The 24,160-nt window shown below is 38.0% G+C and overlaps 2 protein-coding genes across 6 annotated transcripts in view; both read left to right on the forward strand.

Moving 5' to 3' along the window:
• Positions 1–10,371, forward strand: part of nin (ninein (GSK3B interacting protein)) — a 60,580-nt gene extending 50,209 nt beyond the window's left edge. For 3 of the 5 annotated variants that reach the window (XM_028437809.1, XM_028437811.1, XM_028437812.1), the window contains 3 exons: positions 1,770–1,859; positions 7,071–7,187; positions 10,096–10,371. In XM_028437809.1, coding sequence (XP_028293610.1) covers positions 1,770–1,859; positions 7,071–7,187; positions 10,096–10,311 — 423 coding nt within the window. In that variant the 3' untranslated portion in view covers positions 10,312–10,371. Of the gene's footprint in view, positions 1–1,769; positions 1,860–6,118; positions 6,270–7,070; positions 7,188–10,095 lie in introns of those variants that run through there. The other 2 variants (XM_028437810.1, XM_028437814.1) reach the window with 2 other exon arrangements.
• A 2,192-nt stretch (positions 10,372–12,563) lies between these two features.
• sav1 (salvador family WW domain containing protein 1) lies at positions 12,564–22,725 on the forward strand. The gene is made up of 5 exons (XM_028439046.1): positions 12,564–12,862; positions 14,968–15,441; positions 18,897–19,167; positions 21,705–21,860; positions 21,938–22,725. Exons 1-5 carry the CDS (start codon positions 12,769–12,771, stop codon positions 22,149–22,151), a joined length of 1,209 nt encoding a protein of 402 aa, XP_028294847.1. The 5' UTR covers positions 12,564–12,768; the 3' UTR covers positions 22,152–22,725.
• The last annotated feature ends 1,435 nt before the right edge of the window (positions 22,726–24,160 follow it).

Below are 24,160 nucleotides of genomic sequence, written 5' to 3' on the forward strand. Positions count from 1 at the left end.
TGTAGAGACAAGAAATAACATTTTATTCAAAAGACTGATTCCAAGACGCGCTTTTAAAATTTAAATGAGGTCATATGTGGGCTAACTGGCACCATGTTGGTGACCCCTGCCATAGGGGATTAAAATTACAATGTCGGGGGGGGGCTACACTTAACAGCGAGAACCCTGGACTGTTGAAGACACACACACCCTGAGAATAGAAGTCCTTTTGGGTCAAAGTCCTTCACTCCAATAGAAAACAATGGGATGTTTACAGACAGTGGGGCCGTGTGACATCATCAATAATGTGATTTCAAGATGGAGGAACACAGGCTCTAAAACTGTAAAATAGCCCCATTTAAATGAATATGGTGCAAAATAATGTGTTTTGTTAGACATAGATCATTTTAAAGGTTTTTGGCCAAACCTATAAAAACAGTGGAAGATCCTTTAAGAACCACCTATTCTATACTACAAAATCTCCAAAGAACAATCTATGCTATGCTAACTAGCTACTCAACACTCACTATTCCTCTCTATTCACAATTGTCTCAGTACAACCTACTCACCAAAGATTGTAGAGTCCCAAGCTGATAGTTTAATAGAAGTTGACGTAAGAAGTGGCTTAAAAAGCCACCAAAACATCACAATCCTTCATTCCTAGCCAATAGCAACATTTGATTGTAATAGCTGGGTTTCAACCCATAGAGGGCAGTCACAACAAAATACGACAAATTGAAGTATTTTGGCTGTGTTTTAAATGTCACTACAATGAGTACATACTGTCTACTATATACTATAGTATGATTAGGATGATGAGCGTTCCCACTGAAGTATACTTCCAAGTTTCCCAAGATGCATTTGGAACCTACAAGAACAAAAACCTGAACCACACTGAGGCTAAATATCTCTGTTGATTCTCCACCGTTGAATGTTCTGGAAACATTTGAAGTGAGAAAGTGACCAAGTAGAATATCAACATGTGCTCATTTGATCCATAAAACTCACGTGGACACATTTCATTCACATATTTCACACATTTTCAGAGACCCTCCATTGTGCTACTGACTAAAAATAAAAAATGTCCCCATATACAGTAGTATACATCCTCTTTTCATACTTTTTAATGTGAACACACTACATACTTAGTTAGACGTCAGACTGTACGTTAGTATGACATTTACAACAAGGCCGTTCACTAAAATGACTACAAGTTGGACTAGAATCAATCAACGACATGACTTCATACTAATTGCATTTGTTTGGGGTTTAGTTACTTTTTATTAGGCCAGGCTAATGAATGAATGAATATGATGAGAAGCTTGCAGCCCTTTTTTTTAAACTAGGCTTGAGGGCCCACCCCCCCATTTCCAGTAATTTCCAAATTTATGGGAACATAGTCGTGTGTTATATTGTTTCAAAGGTAATTCAACGTAGATTATGATTATGCCTGGCACAATTCGATTAGGGGCCTGGAGCCCCACCCCCTTTTTCCGGTAATTTCTAAATTTATCGGAACATAGTTGTGCGATTTATCATTTCAAAGGCAATTCAACGTAGATTACCATTTTACGTTACACAATTTTATTTGTTTTACTCGGTGGAACCCAGTCATTTGACTGAATTCTCGGGAATGTGGTACGTGCTATTTGGCGCGGAGTTGTTCCGCGGGCCCTGCCGTAGTTCGTTCGAACTTGTTAAGAATACAGTCATGATAACAATTTGAGCTTGCTAGCTGCTAATCAATGCTCTCCTGGGTCTCTAATCACTTTCCATTGCTGTGCTCGTAGACGCTGCAGGCTCAGTTGTTGGGACTTCTGCCTCCATCACCTCACAGGTTACCCAGAGGGCAGCACCGAGGGGAGGAGCCTGATGTGCAGGTAAAGCGCACACTCACAGAGATACAAATAGATAGGATGGGAAAGAACACTAACAAAAAGATAGTTTTAAAAGGTCTTTATCTTGGAATAATCAGTTTCTCTGCAAGTGCCTCATGGACAACTGGGGGCCAGATGCAGCCCTTGGTTTAATTTTGTGTAAAGTAAATGCACAAACTGCCTTCAAATGACAGAAATATACACAAAATGACTCCAAAATTAGAGAAATTTAGTTGTTCATTACATCTTAACACTAATGAGTTTTTATAAATCTTAGTCTAAATGGAAAATGATTTTTATATATAAATGGATATTAGGGTGGTCCAAAAAATATATATATATATTATTTTAGATTATCTAGGTTTGAACCCTGTAATTGGTTCCATATCTGGCCAAATTATTTCGGTCCCAACTTTATGCAAATGAATTATTATTTAGAAGGCACAAGACACTTAAAATTGCTCCATACTATAACATAGCGAGCCAAAAAAATTGGAATCATTTGTGGTTTTGTTCTGCAAAAACAAACTTTGTTGACATCTGGTGGAATCTCTGAATAATGTTATATGTGTATAATGTATATCTGATCAGCCAATTTCCAGGAAACTTTGAGCAGCTTGTGCAACCTCTAAAACTCCTACTTTTTGTTCTAAATATCTTTCTAAATCATCTTCTAGTCCAAGTTATCTGTAACTTTCTGTTTTTAACACTTAAATAATTCATCCATGATTTTGTTTTTGTCTTTTGCTTGTAACATTTGACACTGATATGTTTAATGGATTTCATTTTATCGACTTTCATTCACTTGAGTACCTCAGCTTAGGTCTACGTACTTTGTGACTGAGATTAACTTTCACAAAAATACACGAGCAGAGTCATTTTTATGTGTCACTTTTGTTTTTGTTTTTTTACTTTAACGTCCATCTGTCGGGTCTTCATCGTGTTTATTCAGTGAGTGTGTTTGTGAGTCACTGGGGAACCTGAAGAATAATGAAGGTGTGATTGTTTTTTCTGTAGGGTTGTAACGATTTCTTTTAGCAATGATTGGATTTGAATTATGATTCATTGTTGCCCTTTCCATTCAAGGATGATATTAATTCATTTGGAATAATTAGAAACGATTCAGTGACTTTTTATCCAAAATAATAATTCAACCAGTGTGACTGTGAAATAAATCCCTGGATACTGGACAGAACAGGTGAGATTTCACAGATTTCTGATGTTTCTTGTTAGAGAATCGTCTATAATTAATGATAGATTTAAACAAACAAACAAGTAAACAACATTTAATGGCAAATTTATTCAAATTTTATTTGAATAAAGTCGAACCAACTCTTTTAAATTAACAGGATGTTAGCTTTTTTGCTCTCATTTTCAGTACTAATAAAAATACATATGAGGTTTACCTACCTCTTCTGTTTGTTTTTTCAACATAATAAAAATACAGTTTTAATATAAACAAGTTCAGATGAACTACGACAATTCAGTTCCTGGTGCCCCCGTGGCATATACAGAGTAATGGGCCCCATTCATATAATGGTATGAGTCAATGATTTGTAACCACCAACAGCAACATTTCACTCACAAATAAATGAGAAAACAACTTTAGTGGAAATTACTGAAATGTGGGGTCGGCCCCTCAAACCCCTAATGGAATTGTGCGAGGCATAATCGTAATCTACGTTGAATTACCTTTGAAACGATATATCACACGACTCGGTTCCCATAAATTTGGAAATTACCGGAAATGGGGGGTGGGCCCCTCAATATATTAATTCATAGAGTATTCATACCAATCTGCGTTCCGATCTAATGAGAACTAACGGAGGAGTAATCATTTGAAAAATGCGGCCCCTGGCACCCTAGTGACACATACGGGGTAATGGGCACTATTTATATTTATATTAAGTGCAATGATTTGGTACCACCAACCGTCGTAATATTTGACTTGCAAATAAATGAGACATCAACTTTCTTTCTTTTTTTTTTTTCCCCTTTTGGGGCCCCAAATCAAAAATGGGGCTCCAAGCATCAAATGCGTACAAAGCCATAGATTATAGCTACCAAATTTCAGCCTGATTCGTTCACAAATAACAGAGGAGTAGCGATTTTAACTAGCGTAAACAACAACAACAAAGTGAGTGGCGTTTTGAGTCCGGTAACCCAACCTAAAAATGAAGTGCAGCTGAGATCTGATCAGGTTAAATGAGCTGTGGTTGACCCTGATACTTTTACTTTTAACTTGATGGCTATCATGAGGCTAACGCTAACGAGCTAACGCTACATATGCTGCTGCTACCAGAAGGGCCTGGTAGTGAACGGTGGTCTTTTTAGAACATCTCCATCTGTGTTAAAGCCAAAGTGTTTCACACACTGGACCCCAAAGGTGGTTCTTGTCAGTGCCTGATCCTTTCAGATCCTTTCAACGTATGCGTGTTAACTCTGTCACTTTTTTCACTCGCAATCTTAACGACAGAGCTCCTGGGACGTGATATTTGAATGTAAACCAACCATTGTTAAACATTTTAATAGTACACATGTAAATATGTGACTGTTTTGTGTTGTTTTTAATTGGTAATTAAAAAAAGACAAAATGGAAAAACCACAGCAAGGCAATATATACAAAAACGGATCAAAACACAAGACAGAACATTGACAATCAATAAACAAACAGAAAATAAAAACCAAAATAAATCGGAATTCACTGAAAATATACATTTCTAATTGTTTTTAACTAGCTGGCTTCAAACTTTTAAATAGTGCACAAACTGCTGTAAAATAGCTCAACCGGATGTAGACACGTTTCGTGCATGTGTTGAAAGATCCAAAAGGATTGACATGACACTGACAGTACCATCCATTTCTCACTCGCTGGCGTGTGTTGTGTAACGTCTCAAACATCCGACAGTCGGCCGTAACTTCTTTATCTTTAGAAGAGCTTTTATAACGCATCCATATAAAGCTGCTTGACACCAATGCATTATTTCCTTGTTTCGATACAATCAATCAATTAACTTTATAAACAATTTTAGATCGATTGTCATCCGGAAGGCCAACTTGCCGAGCACAGATCAATGGATCTAATGGATGAATCGTTACACCCTTAGTTGTCAGTGTGTGATCGCCATGTTTTTCCTTCTAAGTTTATATCTCAGCAGCAACAACTCGTCTGATTTATTTTGTAAATCTGAAGCATATTTAATGCCAGGAAGCATTTAACTTGTTTAATAAATATATAATATAATATTATAATAGGGTTATGTCATTTCAACAAATTTTCAGAATATCCCACGCACTTGGGTCTCAAAAAAGAGAAAATGTAAAGTGATCATAATAAACACTGTGTTTTCAAAAATAAATGTTTTCTGATGCTACGATTTTTATATTTTTTATCTTACTATTGGAAAACTAATGAACAGCAAATCATTTTGTCTATATCCTAGGATATTTAATGGTGAAATAACCCAAAGTTGTGTCCAAAAATAGTTTTATATCCCAAGAATAACTTTATACTATAAATAAAAGCAGAAATCAGATTTTTTTCTTACATTCCCACATGCAGTTATTTATGGGCCAATGAAAATAGTTTAAAAATAAGGATTTTTTTCGGATTTTAAGAGCGTGTGACCCAAGAACCAATGCATATCTGTGACTAATCATTAGTGATGTGAACAGTCTATGTTCATAGCTCTAAGCTGATCACAATACAGGGAGCTGAGACATATGCTAAGTAGTTTACTGAAGGACCAAACATGTTCCAGACCCAAACACACATTTTAGAGGAGCTGACATGTCCACCAGATAGAATGTATAGCAGATCTATATCTATATTATTTACCTTTCTATGTGATGGAGTTACTGACATATTGGAGGATGAAAATGGAAGAATAATCATGTGTGAAAATCGATACATACCCACCTAACTCAATTGTCCATATCTCAAAAAGTATTGATCTGATCAAACTAAAAATGTACAGTGTGACTATTGAATAATCACTGAACAATTGGTAAAAAATTCTGAATTTTTTTCGACCGAAGTGTGTCCTGAAAATGAGTTGAAGGAAAATGGAATAACCCAATAATAAAATATATTCTACTGAACTTTAGTCATTGGTGAGAGGAGGAGCATCACATTGGTTGTGTATTTTGTGTGTTTGTTTGTTTGTGTGTTTGCTTGTGCTGGTGTTGTAGTGATGCAGTCAGTCAGTGGTGCTGAGTGCAGCCTCAGAGGAGAGCGTGAAGTGTTCCTTCTCTCTCTCCAGGCGCCGATGCCCGAGCAGCAGCGAGCCGCTCACGCAGACGGCTGTCGGCGGATCGGTGGATTGTAACCATCTTTCTTCTTCTTCCACTCTTCGCCTAAATCTTCCTCTTCCTCGCACCTTATCTGGAGCAATAATCTGACTCGTAGCACGTGACGTTACACTTTTCTGTATCCTTGTAGGAGATTCTGATCAAAGCTGTGATTGGACTGATTGTTCCTCCCAATGGGAGGAGCTTGAAATACATCTGATGTCAGCTCTGGATAATCCAGAGCCAAACTATAACTATGGTTGTTTAAAGCCGTTCTGCTGGGTGGGTGGGGGTGGGGGGCTGTTTTAATGATGTGTAACAGGGTATATTTATCATCTAGGAGCTGGACTTTTTCATTCCTTTCACTGTTTGTTGTTTCCACACGGCTCTCATGCTGCCTTTGGTGTGTGTTCAATGTTGTCTTTGGTTAGTGGTTAGTTTTTCTCTTCTCACACACACACACACACACACACACACTTTGGGACACTCCCACATGCCCAGGTATCCTGACATCCATTCTGCTCTGTTTTAAATGTTTGATCATAGGAACGTCTGATGAACCAAACAAATCATTTTTATTATTGTGTTATTTTGTAAAATGACTTATTTTAATTATGAATATTCAACATTAATTTTTATTTTGTTTTAGGAAACATGTTTAATTTATCAATTTATTGTGTTAGGATTTATTTAATTTATGTAATAAATTATTTTTGTAGGAGCCTATTTTTATTCTTATTTATGTCTTTATTTATTTTGATAGTCAATAGTTTTTTTTGTGTTTGTATTGTATCATCATGTCCTGGTCCAACTGAGATTAAAAATAAAAAATTCCAGCGAAGAAGAATTCTGCATTCTGTTTTTATTTGTCAGTGTGTTTTGTGTGCGTCAGTGTGATGATGATGATGATTTCCTCTTCCTCAGCAGAGCGACAGAGAGAGGAAGATGAAGGTGATGGAGGGGCGCATGAAGGAGATAGAGTTATCGTTACATAACGTCAAAGTACTGCTGAAAGAGAAGGTGGTTCAGCTGAAGGAGCAGGTAGGTCCTCCATCCAATCACAGGCCTCCATTAGTCCTCCGTCCAATCACAGGCCTCCATTAGTCCTCCGTCCAATCACAGGCCTCCATTAGTCCTCCGTCCAATCACAGGCCTCCATTAGTCCTCCGTCCAATCACAGGCCTCCATTAGTCCTCCGTCCAATCACAGGCCTCCATTAGTCCTCCGTCCAATCACATCCATCTATTAGTCCTCCATCCAATCACATCCATCCATTGGTCCTCCATCCAATCACATCCATCCATTAGTCCTCCGTCCAATCACATCTATCCATTAGTCCTCCGTCCAATCACATCCATCCATTAGTCCTCCGTCCAATCACATCCATCACCACACCTGTCATGTTTCCCGTTTTGGTAAGGAAACGTATTTTACTCCTCTTTCCCGCCATCATCCCGTATTAGTATTATCCCGTAAATATCTATATTTAAATGTATTAACAATTAAAAGATAAATGAATAAAAACAATCCTCTGACTTACTAAACTCTAAGCTTCACTAGCCTCGAAAGAACTGACACCTGAAATGGCCTGGGTGGCAGTTCTCGCCAGATTAGATTAAATGAGATTAGATTAGATTAAATTGGAGCCGACAGCGGGAACAAACACGGAAACAACTAACATAGAGTTTATCTTCCTAAAGACCATCAGGATGTGACACAGTTACACGTTCTGTTAGATTAATAACTGATATTTTAACGTCTACCACAGCGGAAGGAACCACGTAAATCAGCATAAAAAATCATCCAATCACAAGCTCCACAAATATACACTGCTTTAAAAAAGTGTTAAATAATGTAAAGTCTGTAATAAATGTGTCTAATAAGTCATTAGTGAATATCAGAGAACCACATGAGTGAGTATGAGAAATTATAAGAAAATGTATAATAAAAATAAAATGTTAATGTCTAACTTAAAGACAAACAACGTGAAATTAACAGTAAATATGCAACGTGTTGATTTGTATATAAACTGTAAGTATTTTAAATTTTTAAGTTTTAATTTAGGCTGTTTTATAATTTAGGAATTAGAGCTGGGCAATATATCGAGATTCAAGATATTGAGATTTCTATTTTCGCGATATAGAAAACTACAATATCGCTTACTGTATATATATATATATGTATATATGTGTATATATATATATATATATATGTATATATATATATATATATATGTGTATATATATATATATATATATATATATATATATATGTATATTTTTTTTTTAATAGCGTATTTTTTATCAATAGATTCTTTTTTGGAGTCGCTGCTTTTACTTCTCCTAACAACATGTAAAGCTCAGTTAGATGATTAATGAGTGCGTCCTAACCCAGATTTTTGTCATAACAAGCCACACTACAGAACTCACTCACACGTGCTGTCCCTTACAGGAGAAAAAGCCAAAAGTGGCAGATATATTGTGCAGCTGTTTGTTAATAAATGTGTCTGTGTGGCATTTTGCCGCTCGTAGCGGGCGTTAGAAAATTTCCCATATTTTCAAATCCAAAACTTAACAGGTATGTCAATCACATTCATCCTTTAGTTCAGTGCTTCTCAAAGTGTGTGGCGAACACTTTGTCATTGAAGCATGGGGGTTAGGGTGCATCAAACTACGCAAACATTTGTTTACATTTTATTATCTTTCTGTCTCCAATCGAAATTTGTTCCAATACAAAAAAATAAAAATAAACAGGCAAAATATTAGCCAATTTCATCATTGTTTCTGGAGACCACCAAGTCTGTGATGAAATTAAAAATAAACACTAACAACATAAAATAAGCGTTTTTTTTTGTTGTTTTCCTGAAGAACATAAGAAAACAGAAATGGTAAATTACTGCTGGGTCATCACTTCATCATGGTAGTTGTGTAAATGTGTCAATAGTGCCTTATTATAAACTAAATCAACTTTATTTATATAGCACTTTTCAAAACACAAGTTACAAAGTGCTTTCCAAAGGCAGATATGTTAGAAAATTAAAGCTGCAAACCGCAATCAACGGGCCCTCGCAACCACACACACATTGGGACGTGGCACACGTCGGGGTGCATGTCGGGGTGTGGCAGAAATGTTAAAGTGTTGAGACGTAGCTGACCATTTTCAAGGATTATATCACAAACTTTCCTGCTATGATCTGTGTAAATATAATGTCTATGATTTCCTTTTACCAATAGGTGGCGCTATGACTATGAATGACATCTGGATTAAACCATAACTCAGTTTTTTGGCAAACTCTTAACAACTACCATAAGCGTCACGCTCGCAGAATTTTGTTGACGTTCCACAGTGATGATGTCATCAGTCCCAGCTTGGAGCAAATATAATTTTCAGGGGGCGCTATTTAGTCATTTTGCAATTCACATCTGAAATTCTCCAAAATATAAATTTTGTCGCCGGTCCTATTATGCGTTCAAATTTTCATTCGTTTTTTAACGTATTTAGGTCCTCAAAAATGTGATAATTCGGCCTTAAATAAAATAATAATAATAAAAACGAGGTGCATTACAATAGGGTCCTACGCATCGTTGTGCTGGGGCCCTAATAAAATAAATAAAGTTTAAGTTAAAGATTCAAACTGTTAGAAGTTACTAAAGAATAAGGGAAGGCTCTCTGATAAAAGTATGTTTTAAGAAGTGATTTATTAATCTTTATCATCCAGTGCAATGAAAACAATTCAACCTTGAGGTGGACCATATGAATAGAATTTGATTTACCAAATACTTTACAAGGCTTCATTGGAACATGATTGATTTTAATCATTGCAGGTTTTAATGGTGACGGTAACGTCATACTTGCCAGTGAAGGCGTTTATTTGTTTCTTCTCTTAATGCTTCTAAACTTTCACGTCGTTCCAAACTGAACCCTAAACCTCCTCTTCCTCGTTCTGCAGCTGCATAAGAACAGCAAGTCAGACGTGCTGCTCAGAGACCTGTACGTGGACAACACTCAGCTGCTCAGAGCTCTGGAGCTAGCGGAGCAGAGGCAGAACATCGCTGAGAAGAAGAACTACCTGCTGGAGGAGAAGATCTCCAGCCTGAACAAGATTGTACGAGAGCTCAGCCCGTCTCCACTGTCCTCACTGCCCTACCTTTACAAATGTCCCTGAAAACACCTTCAAATAGCTTTATTATCACTATATTTATACAGCTCGTTTTTTTACAAATATAAGGGATGAAAAAACTATTTTTAACAAGAATATTTTTATTGACTTTTCCAATGGATTAGTTCCCCTTTAAAATGCATTGTGATCAAACATTATTACAGTGAAATAATTTAATATATTAATTTCCCTCTCATTGCTCAGGAAAGTCTCATCAATCAAAAAGAAAATAATTGTTCCTTTAATTACATTTGAAACAAATTTAGTCTGATCTTTAAAATTTGCTTGAATAGGTTTGAACAGAATAAAGCCTTAATATTTTGAGATTAAAGATGTAAATTTTAGAATAAGGTCGTAATTTTAAGAAAATAAAGCCGTAATGTTTTTAGATTAAAGTCGTAACACGTGGACGACTTTATTCTCAAAATATTACGATTTTAATCTGAAATTATTACAACTTTAATCTTGAAATACAGTATAATGACTTTAATGTGGTCAAATTAAAAAATTTTTTATCAAGATTACATCTTTATTCTCATAAAATCAAGACTTTATTCTCAAAATATTGCGACTATCTCTAAATATTACGACTTTAATCTCATGAAATTAAGATTGTATTAAAATACGACTTTTTTTCTCATGAAATTACAACTTTATTCTCAAAATATTACAACTTTAATCTTGTAAATTATGATTTTTATCAAGATGCAACTTTATTCTCATGAAATCACTCTTTTATTCTCAAAATATTTCAACTTATATATTTTTTTATTTTAATGTGGCCCCAATGCACCATCATAAGAGTAGGGCCCAATTTCATGATTATTAAATAAGATAAAACTTATTGGGAATGCAGCAACATTTAAATGCTTTGCTTTTGTAGTTTTACCCATTTCATATTGAGCAAATATTTGCTTTATAATATGTAATATTTACAATATATTATAGTGAAATATTCACTAAAGTCAGACTGTAAGAAAGAAAATGAATATACACTAAACCCAACAAGAGCAACTGTTGGGTTGGGGGCCACATATGGCCCTCAGTCTAAATGTACAACATTTAAATACGTGTGTGTGTGTGTGTGTGTGTTGTTTTCCAAAGAGCAGAATCACTCTGTGTTTAATGTGAAGAGCTTGGTGTGTTTATCTGAGCAAACAGAGCTCAGTGGTGGAAGGATCCATGCACTGCTGTCAATGAAGGACTGGATGTAATCCCTGCACTACAGCTAAAGCGGACATGATTTGTGCTGAGTCATGACTCGTTTTTTGGAGGCCAACAGCAAAAAGTTCCTTTTCAATAAACTGTTCATGTGTTTTTGTAACTCTGCTTTTGTTTTTTGAAGTGAACATTTTCCCCATGTGAGACTGGTGAGTGCTTTATTGCAACCATTTCAACTTTATTTACAAAGAGTTTCATATTTTACAGATTAAATTTATTTTTAGAGCAGCAGATTAGTAAAAATCATTTACTTTGGTATAAAAGCATGACATTTGGCACAGATGCTCTCCAAGGACCACTATTTTTGGAAAAAGGTGTTGGCCGTTCAATATGGCGGCCATTTTTCAAGAGTAAATAATTACACATGGTCGAGGCCAAAGGGGTGGCCCAGGGTGTCACGTGCCACCCCTAAATTATATTAATATAGTCAGGATTAAATATTTTTATGCTTTTAAAATAAATAGTCATACATTCATCACTCTAATCACATAAAGATTTAAACATTTATACTGGGTAGGAAGTTTCAGAGCAGGCATTTGAGACACGCAGATGTGAGAAACTTTTAATATTTGTATTTTTTTTTCTTTAGATGTTTACCACGTTTTGTTGCTTCAACATATAAAGGAAATTACAAATAATTATATAATTTAGGGTAAACAGTATTATTAACTGGGATTTTAAGTGGTTGTTTTACTATTTGAAATGTAGTATCCCACCATCATCTGAGTGTGCACCTGCAGTGGCCCCCAAGCCAAGATTTCCTAGACCCGCCCCTGTCGTTACCCATTTAACACTTAATATTGTCTAATAACAAAAAGACTCTTTAAATATATATATATATATATATATATATATTTGTACATCCTACAACGTATTTGAATGTACTGGAACCATCTGCTACACGTGTATAATATTTATATATGTTCTGACTTTATATTACATTCTACTGTAAATGTGACATATTTATATAATGTGGCCCCCAGTACTGAGATCAAAGGTTCCCATCTTTGTGCGCGTGCGCAGATTGTCCTGCAGAGGGCGTGTCCTCACACATCAGGCTCTAGCTCTGGCTCTGGCTCTAGCTCTGGATGCTAATGGGCCGCTCTTCCCGTTGAGCTCCGGGGGCAGAGGCAACGCTGAGCCGGCTGGGACCGACCCGGACGGCCGCTCGGAGATGGCGCCCCTGGGCCGGGACGGTTGCTGCTCAGCCTCAAACGTGTAGGTGCTGCCGAGCTGTGAGTTATGCTCTCCCGAAAGAAAAGTAAAAACGAAGCGTCCAAGCCAGCCGAGGTACACGGGAAATATGTGAAGAAAGAGACATCGCCTTTCCTCAGAAGTAAGCGCAACTAGTTGTCTGCTAGCTGGTGTAGTGAGTCTGCTGGTTCCCCTTGTAAATAGGTGACTGACTTCCGCCTGTGTTGGCAGTGACTACTGATTTATCCCGAGATTAAAACTAGGAATTTATCCAAATTGTGACTTTGTTTGATAGTAATGTATTTAAAACAAATATCGCCAATTGAACTGAACTTGTTAGGTAAAGTTAACTGACGTGACGAAGTTAAAAACTGCGTTTTGAAAACCTCAAACTACGGAAGTCGGTCACTACTTAACACGGAATCCAGTGGATCCAAAACACAGTCTGGCTCAAGATTGGCATCAGTTAACCCTGAATTAAAGTTCCACAGTGTCACAGCTAGATTTAACTAACTGTAGATAATCCATATTTTAAACCAGCTCACGGTTCTGATACTCTTTACGTGTTTTATATGCGTGTTAATATATTTCTACGTTATAAACTAATGAAGATGCTAATGTGATGCTAGCCCAGTGAGAACAGAGTTGCTATTTGAACGTTGACGGAGTTGTTTAAAGTGATATTTATTATCAGAGACTGCTTATAAATATCAACATAGTATCTTTCTAACTGTTAGGATTAGCTTAACTTAAGTTAGCCCAAGGTTACACAAAACCCTGTGACGTTTAAAGGCTGTCAACTAAAAATAGATTCAAGGCAAGGCAAATTTATTTGTATAGCGCATTTCATACTCAAGGCAACTCAATGTGCTTTACATGATAAAACATTCAATTGTTTAAAATCAATAAGAACATTTAAAATCATCAGTAAAAATCAATTAAAATTATCAGTAAAATCATCGTTACATCAACAACATGACAAAAAATCTCTCTCTCAATCATACGCAGTAGAGAAAAAAATTTCCTTTAACTTTGATTTAAAAATGTTCACATGTGATGTTGACTTCAGCTCTGCTGCAGTTTGTTCCACTTCTTTGCAGCATAACAACTAAACACAGCATCACCATGTTTACTGTGAGCTCTGGGCTCCACTATCTGACCTGTGTCCATAGATCTCAGAGACCTGCTGGGTTCATACCTGACTATCATGTCACTGATGTATTCTGGACCAAACCCATTCACAGATTTATACACCAGCAGCAGAACTTTAAAGTCTATTCTGAGGCTGACTGGGAGCCAGTGTAAAGACTTTAAAACTGGAGTAATGTGTTCTGACCTCTTTGTTCTGGTTAAGACCCAAGCTGCAGCGTTCTGAACCAGCTGTAGCTGTTTGATGCTCTTTTGGGGGATTCCTGTTAGAAGACCATTACAATAGTCCAGTCTGCTGGAGATAAAAGCATGGACCAGTTTCTCCTGATCTTTCTGAGTCATTAAACCTTTCACTCTGGAGATGTTCTTTAGGTGGTAGAAGCTGTTTTTGTGATAGATTTGATCTGATGCTGAATGTAAGATCTGAGTCAATCAGAACACCAAGGTTTTTGACTTGGTCTTTAGCTTTTAAAGATCGAGACTCAAGATACTTGCTGACAGCTGTCAGCTGATTCAAGGCGTAATAAACAAATAAACTATTTAATCACTTTTAACTTAAGGTGTCCAAATTTATAACTTAATCTAGGTGTGTCTTTTAAAACAAGAGTGTTTTAGGGCCACACTGAGGGAAATAAAAAGATGACTTTGAAAATGAAGATATATATTATATATAAATATATCATGAGAATAGAGTCTTACTGTCCTAAAAAAAAAAAAAAGTCATAATTTAACAACTGCTGTTTTCCGTCATCATAATAATACACATTTATTATTGTATGTTTACAGTTTTATTTTCAAAATTAGGGGAAAAAACAAAAATAACCCAAAGTTTAGGTCCAAAATAAAATAAAAAAGATGAAAATTTGTTTTATATCCCAAGAAATAGTAACTTTCTTACGTTATGAACCAAAAATGACAGTGTAACTATTGAATAATCACTGAACAATTGGTAAAAAATGTCAGAATTTGTTGCCAAGGGTTGACTTTTTATTTGTGGTAAATTATTTAAGATAAAATCAAGTGAGTCAAAATTGTTTGTAGTGTTCATGAATGTTGTTAAGTTGTGATGCTGACTTTTTTTTATTCTCTCCGTTCTAGATCTCATGCCCTCGTTCATCCGCCATGGTCCGACCATCCCCAGACGCACTGAGGTCCCTCTGCCAGAGATGGCGTCCTCAGCCTACGCCGTCCCACAAAGCCGTGAGCCTGTGGTGTCTCGTAACAAGAGCGTCCTGCGCCCCCCTGTGCAGAGAAGCGCCCACGAGGTGGCCCGCAGAGAGAGCCACCGTCTGTCGGCCCCTCCCTACCTGCCCCGCAGCCTGGGAGACATTTCCCATGAGTACGGGGGCTCCTCCCAGTCCTTCCTTACAGACGTGAGCCCCCTGTCGGAGAACGGAGACGCCACCCGCTATTACTACCCGTCAGAACCGTACTATGAGAACCAGCAGCGGCAGCCCAGGAGGGGGCCGGACTGCTTTCCTGAGGACTATAGATACTACGAGCACAATGAACAGAACTTCCAAAGAGTTCCTCGACAACACACTCCTCCAGCTCCGAGCAGACCTCCTTCAGGTAAATCAATGCTTTTACTAAATATCAAGTCATGTGATCAGTGGCTTTTTACCAAACACTTGCTGCAGGGTTCTCGCCAGTGCTGTTGAGCGTGGGGGCCCCTACGCTGTGTTTCAACCAGCATAGGAGAGCTTTTGTGTGGTTTTTTTCCTTTTTTAATCGGTACCTGCATAATAATTGTTGCACACTTGGACACAAAAGGGACTTCCAGATGTGCATGGGCTGTTTGAACTCTTTTTAATCTGAATAACCCAGAAACACATACATTAGCTGCACCGTATATTTAATACAGGCGATCTGCTCGGATGCTCCCGTCTTCTCCTGAGGACCCCTGCAGCCACTTAGCTGCCCCCGATGTTGCCTGTGTGTAACCCATAATTACTGTCCAATATAAACAGTGCTGATTCAACCAGATGTAGCGTGAAGCGTCACAAGAAGCTGCTCGTCATGTTTGTAACGTCTGGTTGAAACTTGTTGGGGCTTAAAGAGATATCGGCTTTATTCGGGTCGGATGGTTCGGGCCGTGCTCTGTCGGCTTAGGGCCCTGTAAAATCTGTGTTAACGGAATCGCGGACGAAATCGACCAATGAAAACGGTTAAACGTGGAAATGGACAGAATCAGCATGAAACGCCATCACCGTGGGACAAGGAACGTTTTTTGGTGTACCGCCCTTCCCCCTGAAAGCTCCGCCCATTTTTTTCTATAGCGCAGCAGTGAGAACGTGATCAGCTTTAATCATCTTCCCCTGCTCAGTGTTCGAACTGTTATGTCTGGTTAACTAAGAATAACTCAGTCTGTGTTGTCCTTTCGTCTGTGTTTATAGGTTCACATTCACAGTCAGCTAGCTACCTCAAGTACAACCGTTTCAGTGGGAACTTCCGGTTTACAAAATAAAAGTCCGTTGAAGCAACGTTATTAGAATGTTACATTCTAACAACATCTAATCAAAGCTACAGAAGATCATTTAAATTAGGTTAATTTAAACTAAATTGATCAAAACTTAATCAATAAACCTGATCAGATTCAATAAGCCATTGATCCCAGAGAGAAAATCATGTGACATTAATGCTGTTCTCATACTTCTTTATATGACATATAAATAATTAAAAAGGAGAAGTCAGAATAATCCATGTCACTACAGTTTATATCTACCTTTTAATTGTATCTTACTTTAGTTTTTACATACATTTTTGTTTAATTATGAGTTTTTTTTCTTTAGTGTCTATTTTGTTTCCTCACAGGAGTTATTTAAACTAATATTTAAAAAAAAAAAAAAAATTATAAGTATTTCTAAAAACAAAACACATAATTTAAAAAAATTAAAGTGGAAAACATGGAATTTAGAAAAAATAAAACGGAATTTGGAAAAAAATAAAACAGATTTTATAGAGCCCTAAAATATCTACTGTGTACATCCTCAGCTTTGTAACCCATGAAACTCAAATGTTATTTCTTGTCTATACAGTGTGTGTGAGTATTTATTAGTAGATGATCTATACCAAGCATTCATCATCACCCTTCACCAATTCAACAAATCACTTTGGTTCGAACCACAATTCATAGTGGCCGAGTCGTTTCATGGATGATATGATTCATTTAGGATGATTCAATCCAAAGTGACTCTTTGTCACATGTTACTAGTGTAAGTGAAATAAACACAGGTGACCTTTCCAGTCCAACCAACAGTTCAGTTTAATTAACAGGATGTTAACTTTTCTGCTCTTATTTTCAATAATCAATATGTTTTTTATAAAAATACATATTAGGTTCTATCAGTGTGTTTCCACCCACTGGACCCAAAGTGCTTCCATCCATTTCTCCTCCATCACATGTGTTGTTGTATAGTGATGACATCACAGACAGTAACGTCTTTAACGTTAAAAGAGCTTTTAAAACACATTCATATGAAGTTTGCTGGGCTAAAATCCAAAGCCTTGTTTCGATACAATCCATTGATTACCTTTTAAAAGGATTTTAGATCAATATGTGTCATCAGGATGAACAACGAGCACAGATCGATGTAGTTGGATCGTAGGAATATTAAGGGATGAATCTTATTTCTGGTTGTGCTAATCAATATGACTCATGTTGTCGGTTTCTCTGGGCTTTTAATATTCCAACATTATGTTTAAAAGAGACGTGAACATTTTGAAGTGATTAAATGTTACCAACGGTGTGTAGTAGGGATGCACTGACATGAAAATTATTGGCCGAAAACCGAAAGAAATGATTATTGGAAATTATTAGTAGCATTGCATTCATGCCTTTGAATGTTATTAACCTCACTAAAATTAAAGCATTAAAATTGTATAAATTAATATCAATGCTTCAAAAAATAAATCAATTAAAAATATGAAAAATGTTTATTTAGCGCTGATATTCCAACAACTCTGTGAGTCCAAGGACAAGTTGGAACATTTCCAGACAACATCAACTTCCTGTTTAAGTCGGCTTGTTTTGGTGAATGGTTTGGCCCAAAAGTGCATTTTTGGTTTTCAGCGGCTGAATTTTGATGCATCATTATTCTGTACATACATCAGGGTTATCACAGCGGGGCCACAACAATGTGTTCATTTGATCTGAGGGTCACATGATCAACATTCATGTCAGCATTTAGAATATTGAGTGATCTGAGCATTACTACAGGTTTTTACATTTTAGATGCATTCTGTGTATGCATTTTGTACATTTGTACATTGTACATGTACTTTTGCGTTTTTGTGCTGTAATTTGTATGCATTTCTGTTGTCGTTTTGCTTGTTTGTTAGCACTGTGGGTTTGCAGAGCCAATCTTTTGTGTTTTTCTTGTCATTTTCTGTAATTTTGTCTATTACTGTTGTCGTTTTGTTCATTTTAGTTTTTTTTGGAGTATTTTCTGTGTTTTTATTCTTGTATTTTCCTGCAATGTTGTAATTCTTTTTATTTTTTTAATGTATTCTTGCTTTTGTTTTGTGTATTTTTCTGTCATTTTGTACATTTACTTTGGGGGCCGCATAAAATTAGACCCGCACATGTTCCCCGGGCCGCCAGTTGCTTATGTCTGCTGTACATGATGTCATCAGTGCATAATCACATGATGGTGGTTAATAGAAGCACAAAAGGTCACATAAGTAGTTTGCACACAAGTAAAGGTTTACTAGTTTTAAACATGGAACCAATCATTCTTTAGGCTTCTTATATGAAATGTTACTATCATGACGAGAAACAAAGACGATAAGCTATAAATAATAAAATAACCAATGTTGGTTCCTGGTCTGCTTTGAGTTCGGCCTGGAAAAAGTGCAGTGGTGATGAGGAGGAGGGGGAGGGGGAGGGGTCAGCACGCTTACATTCCTTCACTCAGCAGCTGGCGTGGCGCTCTGTAGCCGTCACTCCTCCCCTCCCCTTTCTGCTGCTGTGATTGGCTGTCGCCTGTGGGCTGAATGAAAGCCTGTGATTGGTCTGTTTTCCTCAGGCATCGGGAGAATTCAGGCCAAATCTCTGGGGAACCTCTCCAGCCTGGCGGGAGAGGACGTCCCACTGCCGGGCGGCTGGACCGTGGACTGGACCATCAGGGGCAGGAAATACTACATCGACCACAATACTAACACCACGCACTGGAGCCACCCACTGGAGAGGGAGGGGCTTCCTCCAGGCTGGGAGAAGGTGGAGTCAGCAGAGTTTGGGGTGTATTACGTGGATCACATCAACAAGAGGGCACAGTATCGCCATCCCTGCGCTCCGAGGTGAGCCACAATCATGTGGGGAAAGAAAGTCAATCACGGGATTGTTCAGGATATTTCAGTCCCAGCACCAAATGTACTGGAATATAGAGATCTGAGATAGTGGAAACTAAAGCCCTATTTGCACAGGATTAGTTTTACCGAGGGACCACATGTCATTTGTAATAATTGCGGAAAATGTTTGTGATGTTATTCCTGTGCGAATCGGCCGTGTCAGTAATTTGTAAAGTAAATATTCCCTCACAAATGACCTACTATATTTTGCTGAACTCTGAGGTCCTGTGATAATGCTAATCTAATGTGAATAGGCCTCTGTGTGATTTGGACAGAAATAGGCGGGATCTGATGCGTCCATAAATTTCAGCAAAATCTCAGGCTTCGTTATCCCGTGTGAATGCGCCACATAAAAAGCAGACGTTGGGGGTATTTTATTTATCACATGTGGTCCTTAGGTAAAACTAATCCTGTGTAAATAGTGCTTAAGTCTGACTTTTTGCATTATTAAAAATATTAAGGTTTTTCTTAAAGGGATCCTCCACTGTTTTTACAAATGTGGACTTAAATTTTTAATGTACTTATTACAAGATTTATGTCTAACAAAACACATTATTTTGCACCATATTCATTTTTATTAACTTTTGAAAAAGGGACTACTGTACAGTTTTAGAGCCTGTGTTCCTCCATCTTGAAATCACATGATTGATGATGTCACACGGCCCCACTGTCTGTAAACATCTCATTGTTTTCTATTGGAGTGAAACATTCAGCCTGATTTTTAGATCATTTAGTAGCTTTTTCAGTGAAAATGACAACTTGTGCTGCTTTTGGTTGCTCTAAAAAACCAGGAAAAGTTCAAGATGTCAGTGTAAACGTCTTTTGTTTAACGAAAAAACAGTTGGGAGCAGAAAAATAATCTTTGACCGCAGGAGGAGACAGTTCCAACTCTGAGGTTTGGTTGTAGACACAAAGAAGTTTGGATGAACTACGGTCGGGCCTGTGGAACGTCTCCGCGCTAAAAAACGCGTATCACGTTCCCAAGAATTCAGCCTCTGGCGCCCTCGTGGCACATACGGAGTAATGGGCCTCATTCATACTGTATATTGGTATGTGTCAATGATTCGGTACCACCAACTGTCACAATATTTGACTCAAATAAATGAAAAAACAATTTAAATGGACATTCCTGAAAAAGGGGGTGGGCCCCTCAAACCCCTAATCGAATTGTGCAAGGTATAATCGTAATCTACGTTGAACTACCTTTGGAACGACAATGTTCCCATAAATTTGGAATGCTCCGGAAATGGGGGGTGGGCCCCTGGGCCCTATTTAAAAAAAAAAAAAAAAAAAAAGGGCTCATAGCGTCTCATCATATTAATTCACTGAGTATTTCTACCAATCTGCATTCCGATCTAACGAGAACTAACGGAGGAGTAGTCATTTGAATAATGGGGCCCCCTGGCACCTCCGTGACACGTACGGGATAATGGGCCCCATTTATATACAGTATGTGCCAATGATGTGGTACCACCAACCGTCGTAATATTTGACTTTTTTTCTTTTGGGGGCCACTTGGGGCCCCCCCTGGGCTCCAAATCAAAAATCGGGCTCCAAGTATCAACTTTCAGCCTGATCTGTTCATGAATAACAGAGGAGTAGTGATTTTAACTGGTGTACACAACGACAATAACAACAACAAAGTGAGTCTGGTAGCCCCACCCACAACCCTGAGAATAAAAGTCCTTCATCTGTCCATGTTTAGTATTACTCTCTAACTTCAGCCACCAGAGCGTGTTAGCCCACTGTTTAAGGGAGAGTAAAGGTCCCTTAGGAAAGCTCTTCTTCTCTGCTTCATTGTCTATTACCAAACCACAGAATTGGAACTGTCTCCCCGTGTGGTCGCAGGTTTTTTTTTGGGTAACAACACTTTTCATCCTCTTTCTGTAAACAAGAGGTTTACATCGACATCTTTAACTTTTCCTGATTATTTAGATCTACCAGAAGCAGCACAAGTTTTGATCTAAAAGCTTCTAAATGATCTAAAAAGCAGGACTAGGATCACACTCTAGTCCACCTGACATTAGTATGCGCTACACCATCCTGCACGCTTTAGAGTTCATGTTATTAATGATGATGACTAATGCACGCTGATCATTTCTGAATGCAGGAATGTAATAAGTTAATAAAATCAGGCTTTCCACACAAACATCAATTTATCGTTAGAATTGTAAGTTAAAAAAAAACATTTTTTTTCAATGACATTTACAAGCGTTGGGGAAAGTTCATGTTCCGTGATTTCTAGACGGCCCAAAAAAGTAACATCATGGTCCAGTCCGCCTCCCTGGCTTCAGACCGCCTTCATTCAGACTACGCGCTCTTGGTTGATTTATGTGTGTGGTGGGCGTGTCAGGAAGCTGGACTGGAGAATATGTGCATGTGATAGGAGTCTTTATCTGATCAAACCTGATCGTCTCCAGTCATTTGATTGATTTCAAATCGAATGCAATGACATTTAGACGTATTTGTTGTTTGCTCGTGTCCAGTGTTCCCCGCTACGATCAGCCTCCCCCGCTGCCCCCCCCTGTCACCTACCAGCCTCTCCCAGCTGAGAGGAACCAGCCGGTACTGGTACCAGCTAACCCGTACCACACAGCAGAGATCCCGGACTGGCTGCAGGTGTACGCCCGAGCTCCGCTGAAGTAAGTCCAGTCTACGTGTGTGAGCGCTCAGAGAAACCATCTGTGATAACAGAAAGACGTGATGTTCTCCGTCACAGGTACGACCACATCCTGAAGTGGGAGCTGTTCCAGCTGGCAGACCTGGACACGTACCAGGGCATGTTGAAGCTGCTCTTCATGAAGGAGCTGGAGCACATAGTGAAGTCGTACGAGGCGTACCGCCAGGCGCTGCTCTCTGAGGTGGAGGCTCGTAAGCAGCGGCAGCAGCAGTGGTATAGTCAGCAGCAGCAGACCACCAACAGCTTCATGTGACCACCAAACACTCCCGTGCCTTTGTTTGATCCAAATATCTCAGCCTGGAGGTGCACACGCATCACCTCAAACTGACTTTGTGCCTTTTTATAGAAACAAACTGCAGCAGTTTGATTTCCACTGGCAGCTTCTCCTAACATCTACCTTTACCCTCCATCGCTTTTACTATGAGCCGTGATACCTGTGTGTTATTCTCTGTTTTATTGCCATACTGAACGTTAAGACAATCTACCAAAACTACACAATATGTAAGTTTTCTTAGAAGCTAAAGAGCATCTCTCCACATTACTGTAAGTCAGGATCATTCCTGTTTTTGTTCATCAAAGTAAACCTTGTTTCAGGAACATTTGATCACTGACTCCAGTCGGACGTTTGAGTTGTTGGAGCCGTGCTGTGTGGACGTTTGTGTTGAAAACATGGAACACTTCAAAGCTACGTCGATAAATACACTAAACATTAGTCGAACAAAAGCCAGGACGTCAGCTTCACATTAAGTCTTTTCTATGCAACGAGGTCTCCATCATCGCTCACTGAAACCTGATGATGTGGTTTGTAATTAAAGGTTGTAAGCTAACGTTTATAGTGACGCGTGCACTTATTGATATCTGTTAGCACATTTTTGACTCACTACATTTCTGCTGTACTTTATTCTGATATTTAAAGTGTCTAGAATGGCTGTCATGGCCAGTCTAGACACTTGTTGATTTGAAAAAAACTAAAATCTAAATCAATTCAAATGCATTTTCTACCTTATCTTAGTTACTGTATATCATAGCCCTCTATAAGTATTTCTATCATTATTTCCATCATAATATTCATGCAAACCTTGCCGATGCTGGACATTCTATGAAGTATCATGTGGTGAAAATCTTTTTTTTACACAGTATTTTAGAATAATTCATTTTATTTTATACAATTGTATTTTTTCATTATAGCAACATTTTAAAGTCCAATTTTTTTTTTTTTTCATTTTATCTCATTTTTATAATTTTTAAAAAGCTTATAATGGGTCAATGACATGGCACCTAAATATTTTAACTGAGTTTCTTTTAGTTAAAAAAGGTTTAAAAAGATTCAAAATATGTAGTAACTTTGATATTTAAAAAAAAAAAAATTATTCTGTCATTCCATGGTTTGACAGGCCATGACTGCTGTTTATAAAAAACTTTACATTTACTCTGAATCTATTTATATTTATTTTCTGCCCTATTTTAGATCTATTATAGTACTGTATATTTATAATTTTTATTTCCATCATATATTCATTCAAACCTTGCCCAGTTATGTCATAGCATCCGTGTACGTCATTGACCCTTAGAACACAGTTTAATTTACCCTCTTCTATTTTTTTTAACTATCCATAAGAAACAAACCTGAACAGAATATTTTGTTACACTGGCTTTTAAAATGTATTTATACCTAAATTTAAACTTTTCCACATGTTGTTACATTATAACATATAAATATAAATCAGACCCAAGGTGATTTCTCATGTTTTGTGGATCTTCCATCCATCCATCCATCTTCTACCACTTATCCGTGGTCGGGTCGTGGGGGCAGCATCCTGAGCAGCGATGCCCAGACCTCCCTCTCCTTGGCCACTTGATCCAGATCTTCCAGGGGGATTCGGAGGCGTTCCTAGACCAGCTCAGAGACAAAGTCAATCCAGCATGTCCTGGGTCTTCCTCGTGGTGTCCTGCTGGTGGGACGTGCCCTGAACACCTCACCAAAGAGGCGTCCGGGGGACATCCTAATCAGGGGCCCGAGCCACCTAATCTGGCTCTTCTCAACGCAGAGGAGCAGTGGCTCTACTCTGAGCCCCACCCTGATGACTGAGCTACTCATGCTCTCTCTAAGACAAACCCAAGCCCCCCTGCGGAGGAAACTCATTTCAGCTGCTTGTACCCGTGATCTTGTTCTTTGGGTCATGACCCAAAGCTCCTGGTGCTAGGTGAGGGTATGAACCAAGATCGACCAGTAAATCCTGAGCTTTGCCTTTCGGTTCAGCT

This window comes from Gouania willdenowi, chromosome 22, assembly GCF_900634775.1.
Source record: "Gouania willdenowi chromosome 22, fGouWil2.1, whole genome shotgun sequence".
NCBI lineage: Eukaryota > Metazoa > Chordata > Actinopteri > Blenniiformes > Gobiesocidae > Gouania > Gouania willdenowi.

Bases quoted from the DNA above. Each gene is read 5' to 3' on its own strand.
- sav1 (XM_028439046.1), top strand. From the start codon at position 12,769: ATGCTCTCCCGAAAGAAAAGTAAAAACGAAGCGTCCAAGCCAGCCGAG. The intron at 12,863-14,967 runs GTAAGCGCAACT...TCTCCGTTCTAG, and splicing joins GACATCGCCTTTCCTCAGAA to ATCTCATGCCCTCGTTCATC. The intron at 15,442-18,896 runs GTAAATCAATGC...TGTTTTCCTCAG, and splicing joins TCCGAGCAGACCTCCTTCAG to GCATCGGGAGAATTCAGGCC.